At 42.2% G+C, this 22,790-nt stretch overlaps 1 protein-coding gene across 2 annotated transcripts in view; it reads right to left on the reverse strand.

Moving 5' to 3' along the window:
* Positions 1-17,652, reverse strand: part of AZIN1 (antizyme inhibitor 1) — a 28,033-nt gene extending 10,381 nt beyond the window's left edge. The window contains exons 1-5 of one of the 2 annotated variants that reach the window (XM_048286594.1): positions 17,376-17,652; positions 11,479-11,616; positions 3,778-3,975; positions 1,569-1,742; positions 1,135-1,307 (exon numbers count right to left, since the gene is read on the reverse strand). In XM_048286594.1, the coding sequence (XP_048142551.1) occupies positions 1,135-1,307; positions 1,569-1,742; positions 3,778-3,879 (449 nt within the window). In that variant the 5' untranslated portion in view covers positions 3,880-3,975; positions 11,479-11,616; positions 17,376-17,652. Of the gene's footprint in view, positions 1-1,134; positions 1,308-1,568; positions 1,743-2,711; positions 2,883-3,777; positions 3,976-11,478; positions 11,617-17,375 lie in introns of those variants that run through there. The other variant, XM_048286595.1, reaches the window with a different exon arrangement.
* Between the last annotated feature and the right edge of the window lie 5,138 nt (positions 17,653-22,790).

The following is a 22,790-nucleotide window of genomic DNA, read 5'->3' on the forward strand; positions in this document are numbered from 1 at the left end:
CTTTAGTACTGCCAAGGCTTTCAAATACACTAAACAGCCAGCAGTTTCAGAAAAATTTATCCTGCATAACATTTTTGCACAGGAATTTCTCTCCAGTACACAAAGCACAGACAGACTTCCATGAGGATGAAGTGTAATCACCAGCAACAGCAATATTAAATCTTGTAGTCTTGAACAAACAAAAAACCTCCCTCAAATAAATACCACCACCATCCCCCCCAAAAAACCCAAACCAAAAAAAGGCCACAGTTTTGGGAGAAGACACAATAGTTTCATAATGACTGTTTAGAACGAAGGACTTTGTAAAGGATGTCAGGAATTCAGTTCCTCCAATGACATTTATGGAAAGCTATACCTTTAATCACTGCAAAGCACTGTAACATTCACTTAGGCTCTGACTCCATATTTCATAAAGGCATAGCCCACAGCTAAAGCATCCATCCACATGTGAGGGATGTGATGTTAAATGACATGAGTGCCTATCATCCCAAGAGACCATTATATACTGGCAGCAATAAAATTGTCATATTTAACAACCAGATTATCAGCTTTGATCACTTTTCTACAGAAAGCAGCTGAGCTAATACCAAAGTGACTGAAAATAGAACTGGAATCAAATTTCTCATTGTTCTAATCATGCGGAAATACCTGTAGGTGTATTTAATAGACCTGCAGAGTGTGCCCAAATCCCAGATGGGACCCAATGCACACAGTCATTCTTTGGGTAGCTCAGCCCTGACTTCAGCCAGAGCCACTAATATCCAAACAGAACTCCCTGAAAGATAACACTGAAGCCACAACAGAGCAGGAGGAAGATGTATTTGCAGATGATGAAATGCCAGACTTCTGAACTTTAATCACTGAAACCTTTACATCAAGATTGCCCTAAAAAAATCACTTTTTCCCAAGATTTCTCCCAAACCAAGGACCCTACTATCTATCGTATTAGGAAGCCAAGACTCAGCAGGAAAAGATGCAAAAAAAGCTATTTTCAAAGGAGACAGAGGAGAAGAACAAATCCAAGTGATTTGTACTAAAGAAAGCAGGTACTTTACTTCTAACTCAAACCACCCAGAATACAGGCAAATTAAGTTTCCCCCACATTAAAAGCAAAACCAGAATTCTGACACTTACTTGGCATTTGGATGGTTACGTGAAATTTTCTTCAGCTCAATATCATTGTCACAAGTCATGATGTTTATCCCAGCCTTCGCTGCATACTTGATCTGAGAGGCTTGCTTGCAAGGATTTGTGTATATGATGTTTTCAGGAGAAATGCCCAGGTCTTGTACCAATGCCATTTCAGACTGAAAAACAGCAGCATACCAGAGTTTGACAAAGTGCACTGCACCATCTTTCCTGAATTTTTATTTTATGTGCTCTACTACCACACCAAAGAGAAAACTATCTACTGCTTCTAGGGCAGAAGTATAGATTTTCAACAGCCAGTTACAAATGAGTTCCCAGTTCAAGTTTTATTTATAATCATGGCACTTAATACCAAAAGGATGAATTTAAACCAGCAGACATATGAAAGAAAATAAGGCACATAAGCAAGACAAACTTACTTTACTGGAACATGCAAAACCAACACCAAGGGTTCCCAGAATTTCCAGTACACCTGGAGTAGAATTGCATTTTACAGGATAAAATGGCTTTATTGGTGCCATCACATTCTGCCATTGTATGTTATTCCTTACAAGTTTTCCAAGATCACCAACATAAAATGCCTTTTTTCCAGTCTGCAAAAGGAAGAATAGGAAAATAAAACGACTGAAATTGTAGGTTTGCTGTCAAAACAAACAAACAACCCAAAGTCTTAAACAATTATGTACTTTTTTTACCCTGCTCTTAACTTTTAGATTTGACCTTGAACAATGTTTTTACTTTCACCTAGCAATTGGAACTATTTTTTAAAAATCAAAGGGAATACCTACCACTTCAGAGATAATATGAATGCTATTTAGACAATAGTCTGAGATTCCTGAATAAAAGATTCTACTTAAATGCCAAATGCTGATTTTATTTAAAAATACAGATTAAGTTACTAATTTTTTCCAACTTTTTATTTTCAGAAGTCTGCAACTATTTATAGGAAGAAAATCCACTGGGATGAAAGCTTCCACAGTCTCAATGTAATTTGTATCTTGTACAAGGAATAAAATCTGATGCACTAACATTATTTTAACATCCAGTTAATAGCTTGTTTTACTGAAAATTTGTCTAATATTTCAGTTCAGGAAGCCAAGTTTGAGACTGTTCTCCACATTTTGTGAAGAATAAAGTTCAAAAGGCATGTTAAGAACTAGATTCCATGTTAAAGGGGACAGAATCAAGTACATAATCTTTAAGAAAATGAACAGACTTTTCTGGAACTGTTAATTTCCCTTTGCACATCTGTTACACTATAGTCTTTCTCAATATCAGGTCATGATGTGGGTGTAGTGGATCAAAATTCAAACAGATCATTCCAGATTTGTTCATAATGTGCACTAGTAAAATTACTGTAAGTGAATGGCCTACTGTAAATCAATTAAAGACCATCACTACATATATGATCTATCTGAATCGAGACTGTACATCAAATGTTAATTCTAGCACTTGACTCTTGCAGGTACAAAACTCTATATGTTGTGGCTTATTTTATACAAAGTCTTCATTTCTGTTTAAAAAACACAAATAGAAATTCCATCGGGTGGAAGCATACTGACCCCCTGTACGGGTCACCAGCAGGAATGGGATCTGGAGCTTTAGATCCATGGCACAGGCCTCTACCCCTTGAGCTAAAGGAGTAAATGAAAGCAGCAGGAGGCAGCTATCCTCTGTGAGCCAGCCAGTGGTTGGAGACATGACATGTTGCCAGTAGTTTACCTATTTATTTGCTAGACAGAAAAAGAATATTAGGAATCAGGATTTGGGAATCCTACACCTGAGTTCAGAAGGCCATGGAATTTAGCTATTTGCTGTACTATAGTTGAGCACTTGCACATGAGTATTAGTTCTGAGAAACCACAGGAAAAGTGAGCAACTCCTAGGTATGGCATATGAAGAATACAGGATTTGCTTAATGAAACTTTTTTTTCAGTTTGCTCTTTCTACAACTTTGTCTACAGAACAAAAGCTACATTTTTCTTCCTCCTAAGACATAAGTGAAGCCTAATTCAAAAAAATTACTACACACAATTATTCAAGTTTCTTTCCAGTTGGTTGCTAAACTTCAGTAGCTTTTAGACCAGTTTGTGTTGAAAGATAGCACCTCACAACGTGCTCATACCAGAGCTTCCAGTGGGGAGAAGGGTAACAGGAAGATGTATAAATATAAACCATGATGGCCCACAGAAATTTTAAACATGGCTCTAAACTGGCCCAGCATATACATTTGTTGAAACTCTGCCATATTTTCAGGGAAAGAACAACAACAAAAAGGTTCTAACTGAATTTATACACTTGCACAATTTCAGGTGCCTGATCTTAGACCCCATTGCTAATAAAATCTCTTGGAACAATGAGATGGGAACTTGTATTTAATTACATCAGCCAGACTGCTTTCCTGCTAGCCATTCTCAGGGAGGTAAGAGTTGATGCCCAAATTTCCCCAACAGAATTCTGCCCAAAGCAAGAAAACAGCAAAGAAGCAGAATTAGAAGAGGAAAGTATAAGGTGAGTGAGGCTTAGCTGACTGTTCCTCTGTTACTGTCAGCTCATCAGTTCTAAAATACCTTGACCTACTTTGAAGACTTAGGGAACTAAATCAAAAGATATGGAAAGCAAACTTACATGAGTATGTTCATAAATACAGTTGTCAATGACATCTGCAAGAGTTGCTCCTTCATCCAACAGACCAATGGAGTAATTTGCATCCTCAAGAAATCCTTTCATCTCAGCCGTATTCCACAAAGCCGACAGTCATAAACCAAGAAACACAAGGGATGGGCTTCCAAGCCTTATATCCGGGTCCTTAAATTATGCAACAAACTGTAAACAGAAAAAATGCGTCAATGGAAAAAAGAGGCACAAAGCATACTATGCTGCTATTTAAAAATCAGTTTTGTACACCTGATGTCCTACAAACAGTAACACACCCTCTATAAAAACCAAAGATGTTTTTACTGTGCTCACCCTGCATTTGTCAGGGATAAGGACGGAACAGTTCTACTGAAGCCAAGAATAAAACAGAAGCTGTGTACTTTAAATCTGATACTAACTTTCAGAAACAACTGATGCAATACTGTTCTTGAGAAGAATTCCAGACTGTATGCACACTGATCTGCACTGAGCTTATGCAAACTATGAAAATACTGCAAGTGCAGCATAATTGGACAAATGCCTCAGCTCAGTTCTCAAGTACAGCGTCTTAAGCAATGCTAGCATTAAAGTGTGCAACTAGAAGACTGTCTGTAACAGAACATTTCTGAATTTGTTATAGAAAACTTGTAGCTTATTCATTAAATGTTAGCATTGATATTTGTCAACATTCTAGTTTTTGTGATGCTAATTTATAACCACTGCATTTACATGTCATATTTATTAGACATTTATTTTGTTATGTTCATAACATCACCTATAACACTTCAAAACCTTAACTGCAGTAAGGGTTAATAAAAAGAAGCCACTAGGCTAGAAGTAGTTTCAAAAGTGATATTCTTAGTAAGTAGATTCTCATTAAAATAAAGTAACAGTTACAGTCTACTTTATTTGCATCTTGCTTATCCTCAGATCTCCATTGCAAATTAGCTTAGTAGTTAGTAGTTTATAAGCAGTGTTTTCCAAAAGATAATCTGAATCAACACAGCCCAAACACTGAAAACACTGTTAAATATACAGTCTTAGAATACAGATTGACTATCTAATCACAAGTAAAAATCAGCAGACAGCAGAAAATTACCAACAGCTGATTGTATACCTTCATTTCCCTTAACTGATGAATACAACAATCTGCAGCTTACATTCCATTAGAGTTGTGGGTCTTGTTTAAAAGCAGTTTATTAATTTACATCAACCCATTGACCACTTTTTTGTTTCAACTGTCATCTTTATGACTAACACAAGATTGATCAAAACCAGCTAGCTAACTAGATTCCTTCTTCAAATGAAGACCTAAGACATTTTTAATCTCTCAACAGAAGTTGCATAGTACTTGTAAAAAAGTGATGGTTGTTTTCTAAAGGCACCTGCACTTAGATTTACAATAGCGGAATTATTTTTCTAATTAAAAGTGTTTATAGAAACCACAAACATTACAGCTGAAAGTCAAAAATACTTCATTAGGACTACAAAAGTTAAGATAATTTTGGCTTCAAATCATCAAAAGGCCTTGGTCTTAACTCTGTCTCATGTTTCATCCACCACCTCCATACAGTAAAAAAAAAAAATACACAATTTGCAACGTAGGTTTGGTTTATGTTGTCAACAATATGAACAAAGTTACTTTGCTGTAGTTTAATATTACCACAACTAAGTAGCAGTTGCTCCTGTTTGTCATTATGCCAAATAATGGGAAAGAAGCCAGCAGGGTTTTACATGCTTTCTGCACAACTCAAACATGCCCCCTATGTTTGTTACAACAGGAATTTACTTCCAGGCGGACTAACTCAGTGGCAGCAAGAACATTCAGTTCTGTTCAGAAGCTAAATGATAAAGACAAGTACACTGGGTAAGAAATACTTATATAGTGAATCATATGATTATTTAAGAGAAAGAGAATCCTGAAGATCCAAAACAATCACAGAAGAGCAAGATAATTATCACATTGATGTAAGGATTTAATTAGTTATAAAAACAATGACTAGGTGGTAAGACTATAATAACCAGGAAAAAAAAAAGTCTTTAGTCAGTCATATCTCAGTGTAAGACTAACAGCTAAAACTCCTTAAAAAAATACCACTAAACAAAAGAATCTTGTGAACTAAGTTTGCCTTAGAATCAGTCCAACAAACATGAACACCACAGTCATCTTCATAAAATATCCATGGTTTTCAGAGGCAGAGGACCAAAAAGGTTTAGTTATCTTTTCTCCCCTGGAAAGAAATGCTGGCATCATTATTTTACTGAAAATTTGGTATAGTTTTGGAGTATTCCAACCACGAAGATACAAAGAAGAAAAAACCTAACAGCAGAGTTTAATTATTTTAACTTTCTTTTTTATACCATGACTTTTACAGCCTAATGTTTAACCAAGTTTTAAAGTACTTTATGCATCCTTAGGAACTTGCTGGTTGTGTAATAAACACATTAAGCTTTTCTCTTACATTAAAGTAACACCCAAAGAGAGGAATAAGCACAACCATGGTGGACACTTGCAAGAACAAAGTGATTTCTATTTTCAGCAGATTATTCAAAAGTAGCAAATCCCTTAACCCTTCAAAAATCCCAGGTGTTTTAATCCTTTCATGATACAGAGTGGTGTTAAAGACAATTTTTCAAATAGATTATGTTGCATCTGAATCTACAGGATTTTTTAGGATATCTGGTATGTCCTGTAACTTCAGATGTTCAAGAAAACTTCATGGCAACATTTTGACACAAACAGGACAGGATGAGCTTCCATGATTGGCCTTGCCCTCCCCAGTCACACCTGACCAATACATATTGTAACCATACAGTTACAGGTACTGCACACACGTTGGAAGCCACTGGGCTGGAAGAAGCCTCACATCAAGTTGGGCACTTCCTGTGTTTCTGATCTCTTATAAGCAAGCTCTTACAAACTTCAAAAAGTCGGAAGGTGAAACTAAAGCACGTGAAGGAATTACTGTATATACAAGGGTACTACTTAGCTAGATTTTTAAATTTTGGTTGAGATTTTTTTTCATGCTACAAGCCACTTCCTACAGTCTAAAGTGTGCAGACAGTCAAGAGTCCCTTCCACCTCAGATCTACCTCACTGGAAGGTCTCAGCACACCCACTGGAACCAGTCACAGCCCAGAACAGATTTTTAGACTCACCACACACACAGAAAGCACTAATTGCTTGTACCTTGTATTTCAAATGAAGCAGCTCAGTCTAACCAACCACACACCTTCTCTTTGAGTGTGGGTGGGTGTTCATCTGAGTTACACTGGAGTAGATATAAGTTAGTTGTTTAGCACTCTTTTAAGAGTTTTTTTTCATAGTTAATGACTGTGGTGTCTATAGCTTTCAGACAGATGGTGTAGAAGAATACTTTCCTCCAAAAGCTGCCCTTTTAATTTTGGGGAGACTGTGTGGGAAAGAGGGAGAGAATCGGTTTAAGTAAAGCATGGGGGGAGAAGGACTCTACCACCACCTTTCCGAAGCCACCACCAACAAAAAGAACAATTATCTAGTAAGTTAGTTTTGATGAAGATTATTTCCTAAACCAGACTTGTCTCCTGCTCATTCATCAAAAAACGACTTACGGTCAAGAGGCAGGGACCAAAAGGAATATATGCTAGTAGAGATTCAAGGACATTGATTGCAACAAATCATTAACAACCTCATATAACCTCTCCCAGGCTGCTAAACAGTGATTGCTTTTTCTAAGCATATCCAAGATATAGAAGCTTTTCCATTTAACAAAATTAATCTAGTAGAAAAAAAGCACTAACATTTGTTTAACAACTACTGTCAAATTTCCCCTTTTTAAAATAAATTACATCTTTTCAGTCTTGATAGGAAGAACATTCTACAAAGAAAAAACAAATTCCTAGAAGCACTGCTACAGCACCACTACAAGATAGTGGATACTTGAGAAACATTTCTTTAAGGGCTTAATACCTTACAGTAGGATTTGGGACTCTGCTGTCACCTTATTCTATCCTGACTGGTTCCCTCCTGAGGGGGGAGGAGAATCAGTGATAAAATTTGCAGAAGGAAATCTAAAGGATGGTTTAGGACTTTTTTTTTTAATGTCTGTAAGATGAGTCAGAAATCATTAGAGTACAGAGTTCACTCCTTGCTAGAAATGCTGACTTGCTGCAAGTCATTATTTGACAGACTTGGTGTGGTAACACCACCCATTTTCGCACCTGAAATGTTAGACTGCACAATGCTCCAGGACATATATTTTAAGTCAAACAAAAGCTGTCAAGTGGTATGAGACATCTACATAGGCATGTAATTGCTTTCTTTGAAGTAAGCGTTACATCCTCAGGCTCTTTACATTTTAACACAATGACTTCCCAGATGAAGAACTCTAAGATAAAAGTGTACATATTTAAACACTGCAATTACTGCAGATATCTGGAATAAAAGAAAATGAAAATTCTCTGAACAGAGTCTAAACACATGCTTGTCATATGTAAGCATCCATAACACACACAATTTTCATTTTTTTCTTTACATTGCCTGAACTATGTATAGTTTGGCCTAAGAGTTTAAAAAACCCCAAACACCTATAAGTTTGGTTCTTTCATTAAAAACTTCCTCTGCAAAAAAAGTCTCTGCAAACCAAACAGGCTCCAAATAATGCCTTTCAACCACATCTTATTAAACAAACATATTTATGAAATATAATAACTATGCTGATGCAAAAATCATAAAGGGCTAAAACCACATTAGCCTCTCATTCATTGCAATACTGGTTCCTCAGGGGTAACAAATCAAAAAAACCCACTTTGTCACTGACATCGGCAATTCAGTACAGAACAGGTATACTACAAAAGTAGAAACATGAGTCCTCTGTTTTCGGTGCAGGAAATACCTACTTATACTGGGAGCATCTTTTAAAAAATATTCCAAGATGCCATTTCACCAACTTGCATCACTGTAATTCAGCTAGCTGAATGCAGCTACTAACCAGATGATGGACATGGTGAAACAGGTGGGGTTTTTTTGCATTACTCAGTTTGTACTCATTTGTACTCTCAGGGTCATAAGTAGGGTACCTGAGGTCAGTTGCATCCTACTCTATTCTCTCAGCAGCATTCCACACGGTTAAGTGAGCAATGTAGCAGGAACAACTCTGCTGAAGCAAGCAAAGGGGGTAGATACCGAAAACACAGTGCCCCACTCAACATCATCTACAGGAACAAGAACCTCCTTCTGTGTTCCTGAAGTTTGAATACATTATTCAGAACCAATAAGCTCACAAAGCTTACAAAGAATAATTACTCTTCTAAGTGCACCTATACTTCTGTGGTACCAGACCAGGACTTCTCTTTCACAAAAGTGCAAACAGTCACTTCCCCGTCCTATCTTCTCATTTGTTAGTGTTAGTATTTGGCCTCCCCATTGCCCCTAAGACTCCAAAATCCCAGCCCTCCTGTTCCCCAACTGCCACCAGCTCCATTTACACAAAGCCAAGAGAGCTCTCAAAGTTAGCCAGTCCAGATAGCTCCTGCTTCCACTTGGCATAGACAGGGCTTGTTAATAAATCAGACTTGCATTGCTAATTCCCATCACTTCTGATCAAACAGATGTGGCAATAAATGTAAGATTTTGAAGGAGCAAAACTTCAGGCCACAGTTGCCAGACTGCTCAGGGAGTGAGAGCTTGAAGAGCAGACAGAAGTAAACCCCAAGTCTTTCCCTGGCCAGCGTAACACAAAGAAAAAGTGGGATGGAGAAAATGATAAAAAGGAAGCGAGTTTAACGGAAATTTAAGTACACCTTCAGACAGATTATTTTTATTTTAATTCCACTGGAACATAACATTACAGTTATATTTAAAAAGCTCACTTGACCGTTTTCCCATTAAATCACTTCGCCAGTTAAACAAGACTCAAAAGTACCAATTAGCTCTCTAACTTACATCTTAGCTGTGTTTGAGGCAATGACCTGTGCTTCAGTACACCAAAACAGGTACAGATTTCCTGGCAAACACTACTTCTACCTACATCACCACTACATTCAATACTGAATTACTTCTATTTGTATACAGGACATTATTGCTGAACCCATAATAGATCCAAGCTCAAAATAAACACACATTATCTGAACATTAAGCTGCAAATAAAGCAAATCCAGTGGCATTTCCATTCTAGGGCAACCTATATCTTGCATTGCTTGTCACAGCACATCAGTCTACCAGTTAGAGAAGGAATATCTCAAAGAAGTACCAGAACAGCCTTTACCTCAGAGTAAGAACTTCTGTCACAGCCAAAATTCTCCTTAGACCAGTTTTAGAAATAAAATGAACATATAGTACCTCAAGATTTCATACTTTATACACTCCTTCCCAACAATTCTTCTGCCTTTCCTGCCTTTTTACTACTTTACCTTATTTCTGTTCAAGTGCAACATGTTGTGCAAGTGTTCTACCCACATACAAGAGTGAACAAAAATTTTAGCTGAACAGAAGAAGCAATGTTCTCAGCTTTTTTGCTTATAAAAACCACACCTAAAACATAACAGTGATATTCAGAAAATTCTCAATGTTAACTGAATTCACTTGAGTAGAGTATTCAACTACAAAGAACCAGATATATGCAGTTAATTCAGTAAGTTTCAAACAGAACAAAAAGAACATAACCGCTGGAGATAAAGCCCGAAACCATGATAAACCAAGCTCATCCTGTGCCTCAGCCACTGTGGTATTTTCAAAGAACAAGTTTATCTACATTAAGTACCTTATTAGGAGGCATACTAATACAACCAGCATTTGGAATTTTGTGGTCTTTAAAAAGTACCTGGCTCAGGAAGATGTACTTAACCATTTGCAAGTTCTACATTAAAAGGCATTATATAATTTATAGGTACTAAGCCAAACAAAACGGCCTTCAGCTAGACAGGAAAAAGGTAATGCTGTACAAATACTGTATAAAGTCAGCTTAAATGCATTTGTAGTATCTCAGTGAAGACTATCGTTAAAAACCACACAAAACTATCTTAAGTTAACCAAACATGATAACCATACACATTTCAGAGTTTTCTGTGCTCCTTAAGATCAGCTAAGTGCATTCATTTGTTTTTCATTATCATGGTCTTGTTTTTCTTTAATAACTATTTGCCACTTCAAAATATAAACGCATTTATAATTGGTACACATTTTCCATCCAACATTAAATTCCACATTCTACTGTAACCCCACTACAACTATTTGTGGAAGCGGATAGTAATTAGCAAATAATGGAGACAGGCATTTGGGAAGGCACACCCTTCATGATCAGCCTTAGTTACTGTTTACAATAGCAAATTTTAACTATTTCAGTACAAACTAAGAAATCACACAGTACTCAGCAAGTCATGATTTGATGTTAAAAGTCATGCAGTCCAATTCATGACTTCAGAATTACCACAGAGACTGAAGTTACAGCATTTTATTTTAGGATTTCTGCAGCCAACACCCCTAATTCAGAAAAGCAGTTCTATTTACCAAGTTTACTGCAAAACTTCATCAGATAATTGTATTGAGAAAGGCATTAGATGAGTAGAACTTATAGTCCCCCGCCATCCGAAATGAAAGTCCTATGTAATTTCGATAATCTACATCCAGACAGTTATCTTGCTTATCAAAAAGCCAATACAAACTGTATTTTTGCAAGTGCTTATCCTCCTGCAAACAGATGAAGAGAGACTTACATGGACAAGTTAGGAGATGGAACCCTACTATCATCAGCTAGGTTCCCAAGGTGGCTCAGCGTTGAAGTCGAACTGCTCTCTATAAAGCACTTCTCCTAAGCCCTCTGGATAGTTGTAAACTTGATCAGAGATTTTGCCCTGTAGGGAGAAAAATGCACACAAAAATAAATCTTACAGCCAGAACAGAATAAAAGCTTTATCATAAAACATGCAACAAATGCCTTTTCAGTAGTGCTTTTAAGGAGGCTTGCAACACCCCACCATGAAAGTTTATAATCACATCAAACACCCAGTTTGCAAGAGTTAATATAAACTCTGAGCCAGAACAAGTCAGATGTACAAAGAGCTGCTAAAACACATGAAACTACTTGTTTGTACTTATCTTTCACAGTCTGAACTGGAAGATTTTCAAAACTAATGGCAAAGAGCTCTACATGATCCTGCTGTAGGGTAGTATGCCTTAATACTGGACTACTCTCCCAGAAGTGCTTTTAACCCTGTAACCACTGCATTCTTCCCCTCCCCACTTCCTTTCTATTTCAGAATTCCCTTGCCACGTTCTTTCTCCCTCTGCTGTGAATGAACACGGCATGTGGGAGAAAAAGCTATGTGGGTGAAAAATAGTGCTTTATATAGTGAAACTGAACACCACACAGACAAATCCAGAAATGAGCAAGACAATAAAAACAAAGGAACTTATGCTTGCCTTCAGGAATGAGGAGACATTTCAGCCAGCCCTTAAAGGCTATTACACACATCACCAAAGCAGCATTTTCAAGTGCAAGGCTATATTACTCAAAGTAAAGCAATCACAGAAACCAGTACAATGAACATAAAAGCAGTCAAGGAAACATTTATTAGGAAACTATATAAACATTTATTATTTATTTATGAGAAGCTGTTCCTCCTAAAAGCAACAATCATTTTCATGAAATTAAATACACTACCAAAGCAGTCACATGTAAACCCAACATACAACAAAGTTTCTACAAATTCACTGTGATAAATGGCATGAAACATGGAATGTATCAACCTATTGTAAAAATAAACCTTTGCTACTTTCATTATTTAAATGATACTATATGGGCTGACTACAAAAGCCTGACTTCTGGGAGTCACCCAAAACACAAGATCATCTTCACAGCCATGTCAGTTAAACTCCCGAAATGTACTTTTCCACTTATTCTTGCTAGTGGAAAACTAAACTAGTACACTCTATAAAGTACTGCATAACACAGAGAGGTAATGCAACTTGAGGGTAACTCTTTCACAGCAACCCCCACAGAGCAATCCCTGGAGCTTTACCACATAAATTAGCATTTACTAGCATGCAACATTAAAAACAAACCTCAATGCTTCAAAATTGGGTTATTACAGAATTTTGCCAGCTAGAATTAATGTATATGTACTATATTTAATCTTATCCTTCTTTCACTAAAGCAAGAAGTCAGTAACATTCAGTTCTGCACACAACAGTTTTACAAAAAGAAGGTGGTGCCAACTTTTAAAATTAACTAGTAGTTACACTGTTTCCTACTGCTGTTCTGATTATACTCAAGAATTCATAAAAATTTTCCAGTGATATGAATTAAGTTTACCTTCCTAGCTGAACAAGTCATTAAACACAAGTGCTTCTAGGGAGAGCACATGACCTTCAGTGCAAAACTTAAAATGCAATGCTTCAGCCAAATATCACCTGCAGTATTATGCCAATAAATATTCTCACATGTCCCAAGGAGGAAAGTTTACAGTGAAAGTTCCTGTGGAGCTGGAATGAAACCCGACAATTTTCTGTAGCAAGTCAACTTTGAGCTGTGCCAAGTTCTAAGTGTCTTTCAGAATTTCTTTCAAATGAGAATTATTTATTTAAAGGATCTACACAAACATACGCAAAATAGTCTGACTGCTTCCTTTGTGCAGCTTTGCCAATTCTAAACATTCAGAGGAAAATGGTACAATTTGAGCCTTTCCAATCACAGTCATTTTAGTGAACTTCAACCAGCAGAAAGAGGGAGGTTGCTGTAGAGTGGCAGAGCTGGGCTACCATTTTAAGTAGAAGTGTATTCGATGTCCATAACCCATGTGAGCAAACAGAGTTTTACAAAAACTGCATATGTTATCAGCCACAATGAAGCATTCCTTGTTTAAGGGTTTTAAAGTAGGTATAAAAGTATTCTTTGCTAAGCAGAGAGCTTTGAGTTGTGCGAATAATCAGCAAGGTAGCTCTGCCTTTTAGTACTCAAGTGACACCTATATGCATGTGTTTATCTATCATCTGTTGGTATACTCTACTAGCAGGTTCCTAAAGTTTGACTACAGCTCAAGCAACAACAGTCACAACTCACCTGAGGACCCAAATCACCCCCTAGTTGTCCGCAGCACACAGTTTTGTCAGAACACCTGCATCCCTGCAGCAAGCCCTATGAGCGCCCAGCAGGTCGGTTGGGCCAGGCTTTTTCCAGCTCACTGGTCCCCCTCACCACCCCACGTGTGATGCCAACAAAACCAGGCATCAACTCATTTTTTTTTGAGGAAAGAAAAAAAAAAAATCCACTGCATCTGTTTCTGAGAAGAGACCCTTTAGTGGCTTGAGCTAAAATATCCATTAATCAAACCCTAAAAATCTAGAATTACAATGACCTTGCACATTTACACCGAGTGACAGACTTGAAGGCACCAAAGCTACTCTGGTTCACAGAAAAACCTAGGTGTTTTTGAGTTACAATAAGCATCTTCCAGATCGGGGAGAGGACACTGTGGCAAGGGGATCCCAGGGGGGGAGCAGGTCCTGAAGGAAGCACAGGTCCCTGAGGAATTCTCCCATGAACCACACTCTTGCTCCTGTGCTACATCAACAGCATTTAGAGCTGAAATTTACCATTATACCCAAATTAGCGCACTGCATGATTAAGCCTCGCTTTCAGGAAGGGACAGTCTTAATTCTCTTCCAGAGCACTCTGTCTCCCCTTTAATTTGGAGAAATGGAATCATTTCCAGAACATACAGCCCAGCAGTGCAGCAATCACACACCTGCACCAGCCTTCCAGGGAGCAGTGAGACGCACAAGCTGAGGGTCCAGGGGCTGGCTGCAGTGCTGAAAGGCAGTAATCCTACCTCTTGCCTCCAGTAAAACTGTGCCCACAGGAGAAACATTCCCACAGCTGTTCACCATCAAACAACACCCTCCCCCCTCCCAAAGACCCTCCTTTTTCTGGGGTTTAGCAGCCTTCCACTGGAGCTCAATGCCCAGCAGGAGGGATGGGGGAGAGCAGGCCGGCTGGCTGCCTGCCGGGGGTCTCAGCCTACAGAAGGCAGAGAAGGGAGCTCACCACAGCCAGAAGCACACGGGGAAGGGGCTGCCTTGTCACAGGCATCAGCCACAGCAGCAGCAGCATTGTTCACACGGTGACAGGAAGGAAAGAACTAGACTGGACCAGTCCAGACTGGAACAAACCCCTCCTACCATCACCATTATTCACAACCCCTACCTCCCCCCAGCACCACTGCCTCCCACGTTTATCCAGGGAAGAATAGTGGGCAAGTGCAGTATCTTCAGAGATAAAAATCCAGCAGCCAGGGAGGGCAGAAGAAGTGGGGCAGGACTACCCCCCAACCCACTCGCACACAAGAGACCCAATCACGCATCTGACTAGATGGCTGGCAGGTCTACATTGCTTTATTGGACGTCACACAGTGTTTTCATTCAGGGTGGCTATAACCGATTGGGACTACACAATTGTATCCTGGTTAGTCACAGAAGACTGCTGCAAAGGTCTGAAATGCAGTGCTTCCCCTGCCTACAGACACTAGGCAGCTGTGCAGGATTTTGTACTGCAGAAGATGCACTTCGGAAAGGCTCAAAGTAAGATTTAAGCTCACTTTCTTCCCCCTTCACCACCACCAGGTACCCCCCAGCACATACATGCATTTTCATGGGCTCAGAATGAGCTCAGACTGATGACTGGAAAAATGCTGTCTAGTACCCAGCCATAATACCATCCTCTTCAGCCACACCATGATCCTGCACTTGCACCGTCTCACCTACACATGCATCAGCCCGGCCCACTCACTCACCATGCCTTCAGCTCCCCTACAACCAGGAACAGACACCTCTGCTGATCTTTCACCGCTGTAAGTAGTTACACACACCTCTGCGGACCTCCTACCAAACAGGGAGCAGCACTGCAGCCAACACACACACACTCCGGATACTCCAACATTCAGATGCACGCACTTTACACACATGAATTCAGCCGGCAGCTGAGCAGGAACCAGACTCTCTTCTGCATACTTTCCAAAAAGCCACTAGTACACCAGTGGCCAAATAGACCACAGTACATTGGCAGAGGCAGCCAAGCCAAGCAGGTTGAAGCTCAACCAAGAGACCTCCAAAAGGACCAGCAGCACCCAACCTGCTAGTGCTACACTAAGGGTCTGACCAAGGGGACAGAGAAAGGGCGCGCCCGTGAGATGACCAGGAAACACCCCGGGCAAAGGGAGGGGGACTACTAACGGGAGGGAAGGGCTCCCTTTCCACATGCCGGGTGACCTCACGGCCGTTCTGCGTGACGGCAGCTTGTCCCGGAAAGCGTCACTTGTGCAATGCCCTTACAATTCGCGCGTTGCTGACAGCCAGCGCTGCCACCCTGCTCCTCGGCGTGGCCCTTGTTCACCGTGCCGAGAGGCACAGGTGAGGAGATCTCGTGCAACCGCAGCTCAGGTGAGGGGAAAAGGGGAGCATGGCAGCGGGAGCCCGGATGGATAATCACGCTCACAGAAGCACAACATGGCCCCTGAGAAGCAGGCGAGGAGACGCCGCGGCCATGCCACCAGCACTTCTCCAGCCTCTGCCCCCGTCAGGCTGCCCAGCACCGAAGCCTGTCACACACGGCTGCCCCCCTAGGCTCGGGGGAGCTTCCAGCGTGTGGGTCACACGCGGAAAGGGACCGTCCAGCACCCGCACGGCAGCCTGTGCTCCTCAGCCCAGGCAGCTGCCACAGGGCATTGGGAATCCCCTCCCCCTGCGGGATCCAGGCGAGGAAGCCCCTCGCCCCCCGCTCCCAGGCAGGGGCGCCCTGCGAGAGGCAGCAGCGCCCGGCGGGCGCGGGTCTCCAGCCGCGGGCACTGCCCCAGCTGTGAGGGGGAAGACACCGTACAGCCCCCCTCCGCAGGAATCCGCCATGTTAGGGCGGCCGCCGAGCCCCGGCTGCCCGCGGAGCTGGCGGCCCCGCCACCCTTCCGCGTCCCGGGTACTGCGGGAGAAGGGGACGGCGGCACCGCCGCAGCGTTCACCCCGGTGCCCGGCCTCTGCTCCCGCCCCGTCACAGCTCGCACGCAGCGCTGTCCGCCATGTTAGCGCGGTGGCCGTTGACCCTCCGCCCGCCGCCGCAGACACCCTCCGGGGTGCGGGGGTCCCGCTGCCCGCCCGCTCGGCCCCCGCACTGCGGCCCCACACCGCCCGGCGCGCCGGGGAACGGGGGGGAGGGGGGGGCGGGGGGCGGCCCTCCGGCTGTGACTCATCCCGCTGCTCTCCATCTGCCGCCGCCGGTGGCAGCCGGTCTCGCCCCACGCCGCCGGGTGGAGAAGGGGCAGCGGGAGGAACCGGCTCCATCCCCAAACCTCCCCGGCAGTCACCGCCACGGTACTGGCCGCCGGGTACTCCTCCGCCCTTTCCGGGCACCACGAACATCGCTCCCCGTCCCTCCCTGCACTGCCCTGAGCCCCAGGCCCCGGGCAGGGAGAAGCCCCTATCTCTCCCGCCCGCCGCCGGTGTCCACGGATGCTCCGGCCCGTTTCGGAGCTAGGGGTGGGCGTAGCCGCTGTTTCCCTCCCTCCCTCCCTCTCGCCACCTCCCCCACGGGTGGTGAGAGCCCCAGGACCCCCGCTCCGGTACTCACGTGAGATAACGGCCCGAAAGATTTGGTAAATCGTCTTCTCTTTTTAGGCGGAATTTTTAAAGAGGGATGTGGGAACCTACAGCAGAAATACAGGCGGCGGCAGCGGCGCCTTCCAGGGCCATAGGCTGCGGGGGCGGCCGGCGGGGAAAGCGCAGCACAGCGCTGGGACCAGAGGGCACAGGCGGAGAGAGACAGGGCCGGGGGCTGCGGCAGCGGCGGGCGGAGGCGGCAGCGTGGCCAGTGAGGAGCGAGCGAGCGGAGAGACGCGGCGAGAAGAAGGGGGCGCCGCCGGCAGCGCTTTTATAGAGCGGGCGGGCGGGGCGGGACCCGGGGATAGCGTCACCGCACCGGGGGCGGGACCCGCCGCCTTTCCCCGCCGCCTTTCCCCGCCGCCGCGGCGGTCGGGGCGCGCTGGGCGAGGGGAGCGGGGCGCGTGTCCTCGGAGGGACTGGGGTGTCCCCGGCGGGCCGCCCGCCCTGGCTGGCACCGAGGGCGCTGCAGTAGCAGTCATGTCTTTGGTTAGTTCCTGACACAAGGCAGGGCAGGGACACCGTCAGCATCCCACCCGGGCAGGTGGTTACTGCACGTGTCTTCACACGGCATCTGGGATCTGTGCTTCTGTCATGTTTTCCACTAACCCGAGACCTGTTCTGTGTCACTACGGCTTTGAGCAGGTGGAAAAAGAGCCCAGGGTTTAATGGTCAGCCAGAGGCCTCCTTCACCGAGTTAACAACAGACTGACAGCTTGCCCTGATTCCCTGGGCATTGATGCGCTGCTCATAATGCTCACCAGAGGAGACTGATCACACTGCATAGCTGGCAGCCTCAGTCTCCCAGCAATTTCAGGCCTTCAAGAATCCTGTGAGTAAATACATGAACGGAAGGCTTTAGCTGGCCCATATAATTCCCACAGAGTTTCACTGGAGCTCTGGGACATCTTCAGCATACCCCAAAGATTTTAGTTCTTTCTTAACAGCCTTATGAGGGAGTGTTGCTCAGCTGCAAGTGAAAAAGAGCCACTCGGAGATGAGGTGCCTCAGTTAAAGGTCACAAAACTGTTCCATGGTAGAGCTGTGGATGAACCCTGATCTGCCAGCCTGACTCTGCCATGTCAACTTTACTAAGCCACACAGGGCTGCTTTTAAAAAAAATTCATTCCAGTAGTCACAATTCTTTCCAGACACTAAAATATGTAGTTATGGAGTTCACTGAAACCCACCAAAAGATACACTTTTTCTGGAAAATACTTCTTCCTCTCAGGGCACATTTATTTTCTTTAAAAAAGATATGTTAGTACAGTTTGCATTTTTTTTTTCCAAAGCAAATTTGGGTTTGTTTAGTTTTACAGCAGAGAGAATTTAGAAAAGGAGTGAATAGATACACACCTGTCATCTCTTCAGAAAAAGAATGGGACTGAGGTTTCACAGCACACAGACATGGAATTTTCTTTCTCTTTTCATCTGTTACCACCTTCTCTTTTGCAAATAATTTTAAATGAGGAGGAAGTCAACTGACAAATATATGCAGTCTCATTATCATGTCTCATTTTTCCTGATAACAGCACTAGCAAGTTATGGGTGAAAGCTGGTACATTGATTAAGAAGTCAGAAAACCTCTTATATACATTTGCAAACAAACCCTGTATTGAGGACCAAATATTAAAGTTTACACTGCTGTTTTTTCAGGTGTGTTCTGTATTACACCCTTCATCAGTGACTTACCTGTATTTTGAGTTCCCATTTCAGAACGCAAGTGCAGCAGGAGGGATCAGATTATATTTTAAAAAAACAAAACCCAAAACCAAACAAGCAAACAAACAACAACCAAAAAAAAAAAAAAAAAAAAACAAAACAAAACCAAACCCAAACAAACAAGAAAAAACCAAACCAGAAAAAGCTATAGAGAGATAGGAAGAGAAATTTGGGCAGAGCTTGGTTATGGCACAATAATTGTCAATCATTAACAGGCAAAGAAAGGAGGAAGGGATAGAGGGGAGGACAAAGGTTATAGTGATATACATGGAAGAGCAGTCCAGAAAGATGTATTCATTGGGAAGGTAGGTTTTTTAAAACACACCTTTGGAAGGGATATAAACTAGGAAAAGGACTTGACTAGTTTGGAGATGTTACTGTGTATTTTATATATGTTCTTAGAGACCTCCTGTTGGTAATACCCAAAGATATCTCAGTAATACATGAGTGATTTCACTGGCACATGTTACTGCCACATTCATCTTCCCAGGAGAGTTTTTGTTTTTGTAGGTAGGGGATGTTCTTAATATTCTTACTGGGAGTAAGAAAACAGATGGACTATTTAAGAGGAGTGCATAGTCACGTAGAACAGGAAAAAGAACTTCAGTTTGATATGCAATTAATTGGGGGATCTGTCAACTATTTTAAAAATGCATGGAGGGAGAGAGGATTTCCTGCTCATGAAGGAAGCAACACTTAAAAACAGAAACATAAACTTCATCCTCTCAAATTTACTGGAAAAAAAAAATAGAGTGGCATATTGTTAGAGAGAATGCAAGACTGAACTGTGTAGTCACTTTATACAAAATGAGAAAAAAATGATAGATAAATGCTTTATACAATGTTTCTGCTACCACAGGTGATATTAAAGCAACACTAGAAAACTGATGCCACAGCTCAATGTATATGTCTTTACTACTGTGCTATACAAAAAAAGCAGTCCTGTTTTGTCTGGAGAGGCAAAATGTAAAAAAAGCTTACATAAAATTTCCTTCTGCCTCATTTCTCTGCACTCAGTTTTAATACTAGGATTCCTAATACTTTATGGCTCAATATCCCCATTTCATAGATTAGTAGAGTAACAATTTACATTTTCTGCTCCAAAGATAGAAAGTCAGCAAAGCACAAAATGCATCTCCAGCTCTGAGTTCCCCTTACTTCCAACTGTGAGGCACTTCTACCACATTATGGGGGTTTTTTTGCCTCCATGTTTTCTTTTCAGTATGGTTCACAGTTGGATGTAGACAAAATCAGGTGTTATCCCTATGACGCAGATAAACCAAAGCAGGAAAGACATCCTTCCCCACCTCATCTTTTGGAGTGCAAAAAATACTCACCAGTGAGGCAACCCAGTGACCAGGAGCTCCAAATTGCTTTGGACAGATGTCCTTCCCTGCTAATCCCAAGTATTTCCTTCTCTTTACGTCTTCCTAAGGGCTCTTTTCTCCTCTGGTTCTCCCATTTCCTCTCCCTCTCGGATGCACCTTCTATCACCAGGCATCAGCAGCGGGGTCGGATTCCACTCCTGCAGTGAGAGAATGAGATTATTTCCTCCTCCATCTCCTCTTCCTCTTCCCCCTCTGCTGCCAACTCCTGCAGCAGTCAGTGTTTTTTCTTAAAGCCTCAGGTGCAGGAATTATGTGATTACACAGGAATTTAATCTGCCATTGAGAATAAAATGTTCCTAGCTACTGAAAACTCAGTGCAACAGAAGACAAATACAAATAACAATCCACCTTCCAATGTAGGGAAAAGGTTGCTTCAATTTTTGAATGCTTGGACTTGAGTGCATATACGGTCCCTGTTCCATCTGCTTTTACATGTAGTGGTATTTGGTATAGTTAACACTGGGTATAGCTAAAAATCTGTAGCCATCCAGCTGGAGCACTCAGCTGTTGGGGTAGGAGGAAAGAATCAGTCCAAAGTGCATTTTTGTCTGAGCTGCTCAGGGCAGGAACGCCTGTGCAAAGGGAAGAGGCACAAGAAAAGGAAGCCTGTGACAACTCTGGATCCCTCGTGCCCGCAGCGACATAGAAATACTAGAACTTCAATAGTCCCTTCTTTTAGTAAAATAACCTGTATAAATAGGACCTTGTAGTAGTAGTAGTATCAATTGATACTCTCATCTTCAGACCTTTTTCATTGCTGTGTACTTGGGAGCTATCACCGTTCCAGCCCAGTTGACAGAAATGCTGATAACCAGCTGGAGGATGATTGATAATTATTAAAATCTCAGAGGTAACAGGAGGAAAGACATCTCTGCTTTAACTCACAGGGACAGTCACCTTTCACCTATATTTACTGACTAGTTTTCTGGATCAAAACAACTGGGGCAAAAATAAGGTTCCAACTTTCTAGTGTGCATTACTTTGGTTTCAGAAGTGTGTAATGTCTTTGGAGAATGGTTAGAGAATAGATGCCATACTCATGCCAAGTAGTTTACACAAAGTTAATGGAAACATCAACTCAAAGCACTACATAAAGGCATCACAAGTAAGTAAAATTAAATTGGGGTTGTTTTACAAAGTCAAAGAAAAAGAGGGAAAGAGCAAGAGAAAAGTCAGTCTTGGTTTAGGAGTATTCAGAGATTTACCATAAGCTGATTGCAGTTCAGTGCTAGAATGATTTCAGCTCCAAAAAATCTGGACTGGATGGGCAGAAACTAAGAGAAAAGAACCAGCCAGCAACCAAGTATTGCTCCCTCACCAGTGGTATTGGGAGAGAATTGGAAGAGTAAAAGCTGGAGAACTCATGGGTTGAAATAAAGACAGTTTACTAGGTAAAGCAAAAGCCACTCACACAAGCAAAGCAAACCAAGAAATGAATGAATCACTGCTTCCCAGGAGCAGGCAGGAGTTCAGCCATCTCTGGGACAGCAAGGCTCCGTCACATGCAACAGTTACTTGGGAAGACAAATGCTGTCACTCCAAATGTGCCCCCCTCCCTGTTTCTTCCCTCCACTTTTTTTACTGAGCATGATGTCATGTGGTCTGGACTACCCCTTTGGTCAGTTTGGGTCACCTGTCCTGGCTGTGTCTTCTCTCAATCTCCCATGCACCCCAGCCTCCCTGCCAGCATGGCAGCATGAAAAGCAGAAAACCCCTTGGCTCTGTGTAAGCACTGCTCAGCAATAACAAGAACATCACTATATTAGCAGCCCTGTGTTCATCAGAAATCCAAATCATAGACCCATACCTGCTGCTGTGAAGAAAACTAACTCTACCCCAGCCAAAATCAGCACAATCCAAGCTACGAAATAAGGACTGTTTAAGAGAATATTAAGCTTGAGGGTCTAGCCACCTTCATGCCTACTCCACTTTAACTGGTAAAGAAAACAAAAAAGTTTGAAGTATCTGCAACATGATATGGATTTTTTACTGTTAGGAAGTGTGCCCAAGTCAAGATCAGGTTAGAAATTACTTGGGCTCATTGTGTGATAGATATTGAACTGTGTATTAATCACACCCATTCTAGCTCCTGTTATCCAGGTGCAATGGATCATCACTAATACCTGAAGGGCCAGCTGGAGACCAAAGGTTATGCCTCTGTGGAATTTATAATTTTTCATTATAAATATCTCGGGATTGGAGAAGAGGCATGGAGTTCCCCTGTGTGGATAAACAGGAGGCGCTGTTTCCCAGAAGAGTGAACTGGTCAGCAGCAA

Source organism: Corvus hawaiiensis, chromosome 26 (genome assembly GCF_020740725.1).
Source record: "Corvus hawaiiensis isolate bCorHaw1 chromosome 26, bCorHaw1.pri.cur, whole genome shotgun sequence".
Lineage (NCBI taxonomy): Eukaryota > Metazoa > Chordata > Aves > Passeriformes > Corvidae > Corvus > Corvus hawaiiensis.